General features: G+C 34.1%; 1 protein-coding gene across 1 annotated transcript in view; it reads right to left on the reverse strand.

Annotated features, from left to right (window-relative positions):
• Positions 1–340: 340 nt before the first annotated feature.
• The window catches only part of EMB (embigin), a 37,299-nt gene continuing 22,709 nt past the window's right edge, over positions 341–14,930 (reverse strand). The window contains exons 5-9 of the mRNA XM_039869911.1: positions 8,038–8,165; positions 5,323–5,599; positions 4,506–4,539; positions 1,414–1,468; positions 341–831 (exon numbers count right to left, since the gene is read on the reverse strand). Coding sequence (XP_039725845.1) covers positions 814–831; positions 1,414–1,468; positions 4,506–4,539; positions 5,323–5,599; positions 8,038–8,165 — 512 coding nt within the window. The 3' untranslated portion in view covers positions 341–813. The remainder of the gene's footprint in view (positions 832–1,413; positions 1,469–4,505; positions 4,540–5,322; positions 5,600–8,037; positions 8,166–14,930) is intronic.

The following is a 14,930-nucleotide window of genomic DNA, read 5'->3' on the forward strand; positions in this document are numbered from 1 at the left end:
CTTTTCATGTCTATTCAGATTTCATTAGATTTGGTGAGAGTGATTTTATAATATTTCAGTTATATATGCAATAGAAACTAAGTATTCTATTTTTAAAGAAAAGTCCAAGGCGTTTACAACAATATAGAAATACTTTTGTACTTCTGGATTTCAGACAAAGGAATATTGGAAAGTGCTAATAATGCATTTTTAGATATTTACCTAGCTGTGGACAATGGGAAACTGGGTATCAAGTCAAAGATATCAGGAACCATGAACCACAGAAGCATCCTTATAGCAGTGCCACATTATGACTGTACAGACCTGCACCCTATAACATCAATATTGTAACTGATTCAGTATGACAGAAGGATGAACTTTACATGAAAATTATTACAAATACTTCTATACAAAGTAAGCATAGTTAGGGAAAAAAACGTTTTAAGACAAATGGAAAAGGCTTCCTTTTTAATGACTTCTTTGGTTATAAATAGGTCTTGAGTGACATTAGCTCTATGAATTATTAACTGGTTTTGCTGGTATCTGTTCTGTGTGTCCCTTGAGGACCAAGATGAAATTAATTACCCTGGGTTATAGCTCACAGAACATATTTAATACAATTTACTTGCTTTAATGTAAAATAATTACAGAATTAAAATATATCTTTTGATCTGAGATAGCATATATTACTTAGGAAGCTACTGCTGAGTGTGTTGCATACTTTTTATTATTTTAAAAATAAAAACTCAGATGTTCTTAACAGGAAGCATAAACAAAGCAGAAATACCAACTCTTTGTACATCTTCCCACGACTCTTGACTTGATGTTTCTCATTCATTTGCCCACAGGTTCCTGAGTTAAATAAAACAGTGAAATATAATTACCATGTTTATTCCTGGTTATTCTATAATGACTTATTATCACTTTAGCAAAACAAAACTTGCTGAGAAGGGGTGACCCAAATGACTGCTAAAACCACAGTTCCTATTCTAAATACACAGGAAAAAAATGCTGATGAACTAGGAAAATTTTGATTCCAATCAGTAAAGAAAATAAGTGAATATGGACCAAATATATGAACTATATAAGAATAAAATAGGAGAATCCAGAAAAATTGAGAGAAGAAAAAAATAAGACTACATGAAAAGTTGTAAAAGAAACTAGTCTATGATGACAAAAGAAAAAATATATATAGGCAGTGCAATAGATTTTCTTTTAGATTGGTTGCTACCTGTTCTCTGGTGAAAAAAAATGATGTCATTTATTTATGTATAACTATATTTCTCTCCAATAATTTTGTAAACAGCATATGCAAGCACATAGTGATTGATTAGATCTTTTATGAAAGTAAAAAAAAAATTAGCTGGATTAATAGAGAGCCTGTGTATAGTAGATTTTACCTTTTATTTGGAATACCATTTGGAAGTTACTTACATTTTTTCTGTGCCTGGGGCCATTATTTTCTATACCATTGCTATCATCTGATTTCCTGTATGGAAAACAATAAAGAAAATAACTATATGTTTACATTGCATAATATTAAGTCAGTACACCATCTGTAATATATCATGGCTATCAGATTAACGTAAAAGGGCAATATAGACAGAATTCATTTTTCCTAAAACGGTTTTATTTGTAATGTTCTTTTTTTTTTTTTAATGCCATTGCTAGGAAAGAAACTCTCATCACAAATTACAGTGGCAAAGCCCTGTTTATTTTATGCAGAGGGAGAATTGCTTCTCCCTCAGCATGTGTAGGGGCTTGGGTATATGACTATAACTTGTGCGTTGTTTTGACACATGCAAAATCATAGCCAGTTGGGAGCTCAGCCAATATGTGAGATGCAAGTGCTGTAATTTGACATGTATTTACACTGAATTAGAGACTAAACATGATTCTTTATCTACCTAATGTGCAACAGAGCAAGAATACAAACCTGGGCTTCAGATCCTTAAAATTAAAGAGACTAAACTAGATAACGAGGATGTATAATGAATGCCCTTCTAGGTCTTATGGGCAGCTTTAAGTTATTAAGTTATTAACACCAGAGAATAAATTCAACCACCTAACCAACTATGTCAAGATTTGGGGATGGGGTAGGTAGGAGAGATTGTATAGATTAAATATATGAGTGGATCAGATAGATAATGAGGGAGCTCCTCGAACTATTTGAAGTGACTAGCTTGTTTTCATGTTATACATTTAGTACTATTTTTAAGAATTATTTTCACCAAGAAACTATGAGTCGCTGATATCTAAACACATATATAAATATTACATATAAAATGTCTTGATAAATAATGCTTACTCTCTGTCAGGAAAAATTAATCTAACTAAAAATTCTGAAAGAGTATTGCTAAAAGGTTGGCGTAAATGATTTATAGTGCCCTTGATACCTGTACGAAATCTAAAGATACTGATATAGCCTAAAGATGAGAACTGAAACACTGACCGTGATCTCTGTGGAGCAGTCTAGGATGGAGAAAATGATGTACAATATTCCAATTTTCAAAAACTAAAAGTTAATTCTTTATCTTGGAGATTAAATCAGTTTGACATTGCTCCTAAGGTATTCTACAAAAAAATATTTTTTTAGACAGGGTAGGCTACATAAATGAAAATTAAATCATTAAGAATTGATAATATTAAGAATTGCTCTATATTGTTCTAGCACCGTCCTTTCAGAGTGTGTCTTAAAGCCAGAATGCACTGGGACTGGAGCAACCTCAAATGTGACTGCAAGGGGATGGCTAGAAACACTGGGAGACCGAACTGGTAGACTAGAAGAATCGGGCAAGGTTGTAGCTGTTTCAAATATCTAAATGACTGTAATGGATTTTATATGGCCTCTATACGTGAGAACCAGACTCTATACATGAGACTCTATACATGAGAACCAGAAAGATAAAAAGTTTAAATCAATATAAATAAGATATCCAAGTTGTCCAGAAAGGTGTAATTAATTCTTTCCCAACTGTGAGAATCAGTGATTCTAATACTGCTTTTTCCCTAGCGGAGTTATGGGACTCCTGGTATAATTATTTTATGCTCTTAATTTAGAAGTTTATATCATGTTGACTTATTTTATTTTCCATATATGAATTGAGTAAAAATAACTATTTTGAATAATGTCTACAAATATCTGGGTGAGAACGGTATGTCCCAGTCCTGCTTTTTAACTGTGGCTACAGCACTCACACCTCACAGCTCCTATTGGCTGATAAAGTTAAACTTTAAGTACCATGTTTGATTGGTAAAAGTTGCTCAGGCCTCCAATTTCCTAGGCTTTTCTTGGCTGCTTTAATCTGGTCTCATTTTCCTGATCCCCAGTCATTCACTCTGTTTCTCAGATTTTTTTTTTTGAAGTATCATTGACATACAATATTATATTAATCTCAGGTATACAACACAGTGATTTAACATTTGTATACCTTACAATGTTATCACCACAATAGGTCTAGTAACCATCAATCACCATACAAAGTTATCATGACATTGTTGACTATTTTCCTTATGCTATACATTACATCCCCATAGCTTATTTACAGATCTAGAGGGTTTTATGTTAAGTGAGATAAGTCAGAGAAAAACAAATACCAAATGATTTCACTTATTGTGGAATCTAAAAAAAAAGAACGAAAGATTCATAGATACAGAGAACAAAGATAAGGTTGGCAGAGGGGTGGAGGGATGGATGAAAAAGATGAAAAGGAGTAAGAGTCAAAAACTTCCAGTTATAAATTAAATCTTACTCAGATATTAATCTCAGTCTTGGCCACTTCCATATCTGGACTCCACACTCAGTTCTCTGATTTGAAGGAGCTAGCAACTCTCAGCTTCTCCAAACCAAATTACAATCCCGGTAATCTCCCTCCCAGCCTTTCTCATACTCAACTCTGAACAAAGGTGAGAGGGTTATAAGAGATCTAGAGACATAATTTGTGTGCTTTCAAAAATAAGGACTAGTTGAACTCTAGACCAGCGATTTGGAATATGGGAGGGAATCAGAATCAGTGATAGACATTTTAAAGAAATACAGATGCCCAGGCACCAATCCTTTGGATCAGAGATTCTGATCCATAGATCCAGGAAAGTCTGAGCAACTGTATTTTTAAGGAGCATCCTAAATGATCAAAAATATGGCCAGGGTTGAGAATCAGTGCTTTACACAAATAATACTTCCTTATGGTTATTAAACACTTTTTGTACATCAAAGCCCATACTAAGCATTTTTACATAGATAATATCATGTAATACAACAGACTTATGTCATAAGTACTATCATTAAACCCATTTTTTAAGGAGAAAACTGAAGCACAGAATGGTGAAGGTAGTATGTGATGGTGAGGGATTCCAACACAGGTAGGCAAACTCCAGATGCTTCCCATAACATATACATGTATAGAAAAAATAACACATACATACCATACTCTTGTGATTACCCCCTAATTAAACATTTTTTTCTATTTCTTTTTTAACTGTATCTTACTCAAGTGAAAATTAATCCATAAAAAAATAATACTTACAGCTGTTCAATTTGTTCAAATTCTTTCCCATCGGCTGTAACAAAAGAAGAATATAAATATTAAGATTGGTTTATTATTCTTATGGAGCATATATGTTCAGTTCAGCTTTTCTCCTGAGTTAAGAAAGCACTGTATGATTTCCCCTCTTTGGAACGAAAGAGAGGCATGCTATGTGAGACAGTGGCACCTCTATCAGGTCCTCCTCTTTTCCTGATCTCCAGACCTTACCTACAATTTCAATCAAGCATAGTCTAGTACCTAGAATTTTTAAGAACAGGATTGTCTGATTAATTACAAAATTACTTAAGTTATTAAAATTTAGTACGGAATCAAGAAAGTATACAGAATTTAAGATAAATTTTCTTAAAGGAACCATTGGTTTCTCGACCCGTAAACCATCAGGTACAGACTACAAAACTGGGAAATTGACAGGACAATGTCTCTCTTTTGAGAACTCCCGAATATTTTATAAAATATTTTTAAATGAGTTATCTAAGTGAAATGATAACTGTCTTTGAAATCTTTCAAGCTACAACAGAATTTTCCAGTATTCTAGTGTCAAACACATATCAACTAATTGGTATATAGGTACCAGTAATACCAAAGAAAAGTGGAGTGGGAGATATATTTAATATTTTAGTAAGTTGAAACAGGAAGACCATGATTAATACAAGCTCATAGCTCATTGTCACCATTGATATTAACATAAATATCACTCCAAATAACAAAAACTAGATTTTTTTCCCAAAAAATGTTAAGGCCCTTATAATGTATGAAGTCATAACATGCGAATGTTATCTGAAAAAATAAATCCTACCTGGGTTCTTCTTCCTTTGAGTGTACACTTCACAAAGCAGAATAATAGCCACTAAAAAAACAACCTCAGCAGTTATTGCAAGAAATGGTTTGAGGGGCACCAGATAACTCAGCACGACAAGTTCAATGTGACTTTCACTTTCCCCTAATTGGAATATTGCATGGCACCAGTAAGATCCCTGATCTTCTTCTGAAAGATCCATTATCCTGAGCCTTGTTTCATTAGCATTTGCTCCAGTGATCACATATTTATCATTCATTTGAACATCAAGAGGAACCTAATATAAGGAGACATTAAAATCCATTTTTATCATATTACATAAAAGATACATGTCCTAAATGATCTAGTTTTCAGCAAAAGCTATAAGATAGTGCCAAGAAAACTACTTGCCAGAAAAAGGCATATTAAAATTTGTGAAAAGTTATCTGTAACAGAGCTCAAGTCTTATTAGAGTTTGATCTTCCAGAGGTCGCAAACAAAGGAAAAGTATACTTTCCTTTACGTAACACTGAATGTTTGAAACTACAGCACGTAGGTCATTGTGAATAAATATTATATGAGAATTAAAAATACAGAAAAATTTCAGACATCTGGGTTTCACATTCTAATTCCTGACTAGCTGTTCAAGAACTTCCTCTTTCACAAGCACAAGCATATATTAAATCAACTATTCAATTAATGAAGCTATTAAATCTGATCATTCCAATAAAAGAAGGTCACTGGGTCCTGATATTGGGAGTTCCTCTGACTAGAATTGAAGATGAAATCCTCAGGCCTTTAAAGCTGATATAAAAGGAATAGTAGAAATCCCCAGTGAGCCTGGTACATGTGGTGGTCTGACCACCTTCTGTATTTTCATATCTGAATTTCTCTCTCTCAGGTAAGCTGGCTTCTGAGATTCAGTGGATTTTCCCCAACCTCTTAAGAACCATAGTAAGCTAGTTGAGGGCTTATTTATTTAATCCATTTAAATTAAATTTTATTCTCAAGTCATTTGATGCCTTCACTGCTGTATCACTCAACTGCACTGCTCAGTAAATGCTAATCTGCACACAAATGTTCCCAGAGGTTATCTGATGAAGAACTCCGAGTTTATCATTTGCCTAAAGAATTATAGCAGCATGGCTCCTTGTACACAGCATTGCATGTAATGCTTGTTACAAATGTACCCTTTCTAACTCGGAGCTGATAAATCAAAATACTGCATGATTAATAGGCATCCTAAGTGATTCTGATGCAGATGGTTAGTCTACATTTTGAAAAAACACTTGACCTAAAGTTTTGACCTGCATGCTCTTCCCTGCACTTTGTTCTGACATCCTAATACTTAGGGTCAAATTAAAAGAAAATTATTATAACGAATAGAATTAGAGACTACATTCTAAAAGTTTAATATAATTAGATTTAGAGTATTTTTGTCTAGCATATATAAGTAAATTAGACTATGTATTTCAAATACTGTAATTGATATACTTTTTACAAATTTATGTTTTTAAAAAATATTTACGTACACAAAATAATTGCCTTTCCTAATCATCAATAAGAAGATAAGCAGAAATATTAATGGTTTAAGTGTACTCCTAAGTGATTTTGAGCTATTTCTTTGAAAAATCACAGAATCAGTCACTCTTCCTTTTAAGTCATTCCTCTGTCCACCTTCAACGGTCTATGATGGCATCAATTTTGTTAAAGAACTAATTCAATATTTCATTGTAGATCTGCATTCTCACTCATATTGTTCTTTCTAGAATTACAGCTTGCTTTTACAGGACTTTAATTTCAATGATCATTAGCACCAAGGCAATAGAAGGGTGTCCCCTAAAGAAGCAGTCCCCAACCTTTTTGGCATCATGTACCGATGCTCTTATGAGAATCTAATGCCTGATAACCTAAAATGGAGTTGAGGCAGTGATGCTAGTGCTGGGGAGTGGCTGCAAATACAGATGAAGTTTTGCTCATTAGCCTGCTGCTCACCTCCTACTGTATGGTTCCTAAGAGGCCGGTTATGATCTGTGGCTGGGGGATTGCCCTAAAGGACAATTTCTTAAATTTCCCTGCTATCAGAGGCTATTTGGGAGGAAGAAAGACAGCCAGAAATGATTTCTTGAATACTCATGTTTTTCTTAATATCAGCTTTTGAATAGTCATTAATTCCTTAATAGGAATTTTAAGTATTTGGCTTCCTTTAAGTCTCTGGAAGGCCAAAAGAGGCCAACGACACTTACTGAAAGAACCTAATACATAAGTTTAAATTACCAAATTTTCATTTTTTTTTTCTCAAATAGTGACATGTTGCATTCTATCACAAAATGTTTCCAGAGGCAGAAGCAGGAAACGAAGACTGCTTTTTTTTCCAGTTTTCATGAAATGATAGGAAAAAAATGAATCTTTTGTTGTTGTTGTTATTAGGGTTATTTCTAAACTCACCAACTAAAAACGAATTTCAACTTCTTCTCAATGAATTTAAATAAATAGCTAAATCTAAAAAACAAAGTACCAGCTAATGGAACATTGAGTATCTTCAGATATATAATGTAATATGTTAAAAACATCAAATGATAATTCCATTAATCATGATTCTTTCTTTATGAATACATACTAAAGAATAAGATAACAGAAGTATAAAGAGTCCTAGGAATTCTGAGTCTATTATAATCTTATTATTTATGATATAAAAGTTTTTGTTTTCTTCACATCAAAGAAATATAATCTTACCTGTACACTCCCATTACTAAAGTACCAGGTCCAGTTTAAAGGGAAACAATCTTGACATTTACATATCAAGACAGTTGAATCCCCCACATAAGTGATCAATGGTTTGTTTTTTCCATGAAGTTCAGGGACTAAGAAAAATTTAGAGAAATGTATATTACTGAAAGATTTTGAATAGGGGGGATGTATTCAAGTTCAACACAATTTTTTCTTTCATTTTCTCATTAATTATGATTTTATATAGTTTTAGTTCTATATAAAATGAAACTACTTTGTAGTAGTTAGGATGTATAGTACTAACAATAATAGTAGTAGATAGCTCAATATAATTATTGGTAAAGTAAAGTTAGAAGAATGATCATCTGTTATTGAGCCTAATAACAACACAAGTATTGTAATAAACTGTTACTTGCTTTGGATAAGAAAGAAACTTTATATTTCAAGACTATTTCTTCCCACCTAAGTTATTTTAAAACAATTTTTTTCAAAGTTTTACCTTAGATGGCATTTGAGTGGAGACAGAATTTTCAAGATATAAATTCTTTAGTTGATACAGATTAATAAAAGCCATCAAAGAGTTGGAGAAGTAGGAACATGAGAAAGGAACATAGGAAAATTAATAGAAAAACAGTAGGAATGAAAATGAGATTTAAAAAAGTTTCATGTGGTTTCGTAAAAAAAAAAAAATTCATTATAATAAAATTACTAAGAAGGTTTTGAAGCAGATACCATTAGTAACAGAATAAAAATGAGGTCTGAATTTAGAAAAATTAGGTTTTAAGGATGTGAATAACTTAGTCAATAAATTAAAACATAAAGAACATAAGCAACATAAAAAAAAAAAACAACCAATAGCTTCCATAGTGAAACCAGTTCCTTTATACTGTCCTCAAAGTATATATTGTAGAAGGTATAGTTACAACGGAGATGTAGACCGATCAACAAAGATTACTTTTCATTTTTCTCTTTTACTAATTTTAGCAGGTTTCGTGTTTTGTGTTGTGTTTTGTTTATCCTTTGTTGTTGTTTGGTTTACCAACAGAGAGAGAATGTATGAAATTATGCCTAAATTTTGAATACTATGCTGACAAATTTTATAGATATTGTTTGATATTTACTTCTTATCCTCTTTTTAGATTTTATTATTGGTAAGATCAGAGTGGAGAATGGAAAGATCAATTTTAATTACCATAATTAGGTTTCTAGATTAAATATATTTTCCAGGTGCTCTTGGCTTTTTACTACCTGAAGATAATTAGGCATTGACTGGATGTATGAATTATAAAGATGAGGAAGTAGAAAATAATTAGTAATAGCTAAAAAAAGAAGTCCTACTTGTACAACCACCAGAGAAGTGGTAAAATAGAGTTGGCGGATAGTATTTTGTTATGGGTTCTGTCTTTAGGTGATTACTGTTACAATGATGAATGTGAGAAGTCCTTTTTCCTTATTGTCTAAAGTAGGCCTCAATATAATTATACCTATCACTCTCTCCTTCATCAGGACTGCTGACCAACAGAGTGTCGAGTGAGGCCCTGCTAATAATATAGAGATGCAAGTAAGAGGAAGGTATGTCACCCACAAAAGCATAAATGCTTCAAGTGATCATAAGAAGGATGACAGAGCAATCTATGTCAGTGGTTCTCATACTTTCCAAAACCAAGAGAGCATGTTTTGATGAAACTGAATGGCCCACAATTTTATATTAGCCAAAGACGTGAATCACCAATTTATAATCGCCCCATTGATAGTTTATGAAAACCTAGTAAGGTACCACTAGGGTGCTCCTGAAGGAAGAGAGAGATGAGTACATGTGACCAGCTTGACTAAAGCCACCCAGCCAGAAGAAATTGGTGAGCTGACCTTGCCAGAAGGTATTCTGAGCACTCCTTTTGAGAGGCTACTAGTGCCACATACTCGCTATTGGTCAACATTAGGCTGAGAGACATTAAGGGACAAGTGGTTAATATGTGTCCATTTCAAAAGTCGGGTCATGAGTGTTTGAGAGACATCATGGTGTGACAATGATGTAACAAAGATAAGATTTGAGTCCAAGAAATATTTGAATTAGAAATACAGCTTTAGTGTTACTAGTACTGAGTACAAAGGTAGGTTATACCTATCCTATAGTGTTGCCGGGATTAAGTATGAGAACATAATACACAGACACTGTATTATGAACATCAAAAACATTCAAACTTTTGTTGTGATCATGTACTGATACTACTTTTCTTAATTGAGCCATTTGTAATGCTCATGGCTTTTCTACATAGTGGTCATTAGCCAGCTTACTAGGATAGGTTCTCTTGTCACATGCAAGAATGACTGGGCCAACTGGCCATGTGGAACCATGAAATAGAAGAAATGGAACCTAGATAAAAAAGAGAGCTGGAAATCCATCTGAATTCATCTCAGAACCCTAAGAATGTGTAAAAACAACCCCAAACAAGGAAAAGGCTCCAAACTGAGTTCTTTATAGACCACTTAACTCATTTGAGAAAGGAGATTAAAAGAAAAAAAATGATGAAAAATAGATGAATTCATAGGAGACAAGGCCCAGAAGAATGAAGAAATAGTAGCTTTGAGATGCTGGTGATGGCACCAATCCATCCTTTAAACCACTTCTCAGTGAAGCTGTAAAACAATTTCTACTACTTAAAACACACATTCACGTGATTGACTAAAACAGTTGAATAAGATATTTTTTTGTCTGAAGGATTACAATTTAAGTACAAATTAGAAAATTTTAAATCAGGGTGCCTAATTACTGCTCCTTACCATAACAAGAAATAAAATTGGTTAAAAACATAAAAAGAAAATTTCGTTTTCAGATATATGTAATATATGGAACAGAAAGAATACATGGAATAATAACTTTATATAGTATCCTGAAACCTAAGAATAAAAAGGAAATGGCCCACTCACCACATACTGGTTTTAACAAGAAAACCATTAAATACAACAAATAATACTTTGACACAAGAGCTAAAGAGCGAGCCCTCTCTCCCCTCTTCCTCCCCATCATCCCGACTTCAATCCTGATCCAGAAAAAAATGTCATGTAATCTCCAGGTCTTGTGAGTAAGTAATATATCTGTATCTTTGCAGAGTTCCATGATTGCTGAAGGACATCTTGCAATCACAATAAGAACCACAAGGGCTGGTACAGCTACAACATTGATCATGGATAGGCTAACACCAGTACAAAACACTCTCACACAAGTGTTCTGCCCCGTTAGGTGAAGCTACTTTTGTTTGGTTCAGTTTCCCCAGTCTGCAGCTACTCCTTCAGGGCTCATTTATAGACCCAGATAACACTCTAATGGAGGAAAATAAGCAATATAAGAAAATTGGAAGCAACTCCAGGATCCAAGAGAATGAGTTGACTCTCTGTCCTGATATTAATATAACAACTGTATTGTATAAACAAGATGATAAGTTTAAATGTTAAAATGTTAAAGGCTTAAATTGGGCTGAACCATGAAATATTTTATTCTGTTTTGTTTTTCTTATGATAGAGCCAGTTTCCTCACTAGACATTGGAGGTGGTGGTAACAGAAGGCTGGGCAGTTGTCCCTGGTGACTTACGTCCCTAATGACCTCAATATAAATTCCCTCCTCTCATTCAACCCTCCAGTTTTCCAGTCCTAGAGAGGATTGTCCTAGATTAGTCATGCTGCAGGGCACTGATTGGGCCCCATTTTCTAGGAATGGGAATTTGGAAGTATAAATAACCCTTCATGTTCATCGTGATGTTTTTTTCTGGATCAAGAGGGTCTATCTTCCTGTCTAGAGTAGTAACTACCAAATTGAGCTTAGACTGTGAAGGAATAGATGACCCTGTTTTGTTTAGTAAGACCTAATTAAGGAAAAAGATGCTATCTATGTGGTCAAACCTCCCAAGGGTTTCAGCAAGATTTGTGGCCAAAGCTGGCCAATAATAATAATAAATATGACTTTGCTTTGGTGTCTCCTTTTTGTGTATATTTCCATATTGGAGATTTTGTTGTGAGGAAGAATGATTGGACCAAGTGAGAACGAAGTTATTCTTGGGTCTCCTGACAAAGCACTGTGAGTCTATCAGCTCAATACCACTTTCTGATCACACTTCATTCCAATATACCCAACACCTAGTGTAGTCGTATTATTAAATGAAGTATGAGAATACAGAAGCACCTGAGAGATAAAGTCCCATTTGGAAAAGTCAACCACACTTTAGGCCGCAACTAAAGACCTGCAGAATAAGCAGAGATCTGAGCATGGCTAAAATAGGAATTCTTTTCTCAAGCCACAAGGTTCCTTCCAGACCTCAGATGGAGCAGAGCCACACCTGAGTACCACCTGGAGAGGTACGACTTGTACATATTTGGCACTGCATTTTTAACAATGCAGCTGTGATGCAGTTACTCCTAGAGCCAAGCTAGTCTCGCCTTAACACAAACTCTGCCTTGAAGGCAGACTCCGAGACTGGTTGCGTCACGCACTAGTCCAGGGCACAGTGTCTGTTTTCCCAGTCTGTTGATCTCCCAGGTGTCTATCCTATTTCTCAGTCTCAGCATACGTCTTCCTGGAAATAAATTAGGGTCGTGCGTTAGCAGGAAAATATGTGTTGAAATATGATCGAAATACTGAAATTTACTCACAAGACTAAGACTCAAAAGTGGATGAGAAGCAACATTTTGGCGGAAAACATGACAGAAGATAGATAAACTCTTCCTCAGTAAGCCTCTAAGAGGCAAAGGCCTGGGAAGCATAACGGCTGGCTGAAAGGGATTTTTTAAGAAAATCTTGGGTATTTTTTGAGATTTGGGTGAGGGACACATTGCCACACTATTAAACCATCTCAATTAAATGTTAAAATCAGGGAATAGACGGCAGATAACAGAGACAATGAAAGTGATGCCAGAAAGAAACAAAACCAAATTCTATTTCCTTTTCATTTCTCTCTCTCTTATTTTTTTTTTTTTACTATCCCTTAGATTAATGGCCAAGATGACATTAACCACTCCTCTGCTATTCTTAATATGGCAGTGTCGATCTAAATTATAAAATGTACTATGTTCAGGGAACATAAATTTGTTTGACCTGCTCCAGAGGTCACAGTTCTGGGCTGCTGCTTATGTTTGGAAATATTTATGACTAGGAGGATAGTGATATAGTATTCTAATGTGTCCTGTTGACCTTTTGGAACTTTGCATAAAGTAGGCCACATGAGAGCCTTAGAATTGGAAGAATCCACTTTTGAAGATGATAAAATTGCTGATTCAGACTAGCGTCTAGGAAAATGGTGTCTAGGATCTAGCCAATGAAAGTGAAAATTTTGTGGAGTTGTAAGATTGGAGATTTCTATCTGCATATCCACAGGCTAGAAAAAATCAGCTTGTGTGACTTTTGGCTAAGGGATATTTACATATTTCCAAATTAGAGAAAAGATTCTTCCATATTGTCAAAGACAGCTAACTTCAACACAGTTTTGAAGCTGAAGTTCTAACTGATTCTATTATGCTACATTTCCATATTTTGACTCCTTGGGTACTTCACAGTAAAGACAGATGGCTGGGCCAAGTAGCTTGGTACTGTCAAAATCTCACCATGATTTCCCAAAAGTTCCATGTCCTATTATTTGTCCTTTATCAACCAAATTTCTGCATCTTTCTGCTAAGAGATTTTAACAGATAGTGAAGTTTTCACCAACTACCTCAGAATATCACTCCCCTCCCACTACCAAGAAACATTGTAGACCATCACTCATCTTTCTTGTGTGAAAAGTAACACCAACATATTACACAGTTGCAAGCTTCCAGTGACTTTTGCTATCTTTCCTGTCACTGGCATCAACAACCAAACACACAAAGTCAGCAGAATTTTTTGCATCGTACTAATCAGTGATGTGGATGCCCTTTAACAATCTTGTAATAATAAATCAACCAGTTCCCATAAAAGCCGAAGCAGAAACTTTGCTGATGAATTGTTCTAAGAACTCAATCTCACGCACTATAGTTGACGCATGTAGTCAATACCAGAATTTTTTTTTTTTTTTTGGCTCAACTTAAAATAGAGGATAAAACAGACTTTTCATCCACACTAAACTGTAGTGCTGCTTAGGGAAAAATAATCCTTCTTCTTAGGAAAAACCATAAGCAGCCCACATAGAGAAAGAGTATGATAGAATATTGATTAAAATGTATACCATTTTATAAGGCTTACAGCTCTAGTTATATAACTGTAATATGTTTTCTCCATATGCCAAACATCTTTAAATTGTAATCAAATGAAATTATTTTTCCAAATAATATTCAATTTAGATTAATTACAGAGAATTATTTTCTTACCAAAAAAAGATCTGGAAGGGCCCAACTTATTAATTTTATAAATATCTTTAAAATATAGTACATACTTAAAAGTTACATTAATGTTAAGTGGGCATTAAAAACTGATATACTGAACCAAACTGCTTCAAGAAAACTATAAAAAGAAAAAAAAAGTAAATATTCAGTGGTTCTTTGCATTCCTCAGGCATTCGATTTCACATGTAGGTGTTCCTGACACCAGTTAGCATCAGCCTAGTTATCTCAAAATAGATACGAAAGAAGGAAGCCTTCTCCAAGACTGCCCGATATTAAGTTTATTGGTATATTGAAAAGTAAAATGCTCCTGTTAATGTTCACATTAGAAGAATGATCATTTCCAAATAATAGTTTAAGTAATTTATTATAAGAGAGCTAATAAGAATAATGTAATTTAATCAATATTTAAACTTTAAAAAGGCATAACTAGTACATATTTCTAGAAAACAGCCATTTAGAAGGAGAGAAAAAGCAATTTTAAAGTTGAATCTCCTGAAACCACTTTAAGCATCTAGATTTGCTGAGTATTTCCTTAAGACCTATAGGCCTT

This window comes from Pteropus medius, unplaced genomic scaffold, assembly GCF_902729225.1.
Source record: "Pteropus medius unplaced genomic scaffold, Ma_sr-lr_union100, whole genome shotgun sequence".
Lineage (NCBI taxonomy): Eukaryota > Metazoa > Chordata > Mammalia > Chiroptera > Pteropodidae > Pteropus > Pteropus medius.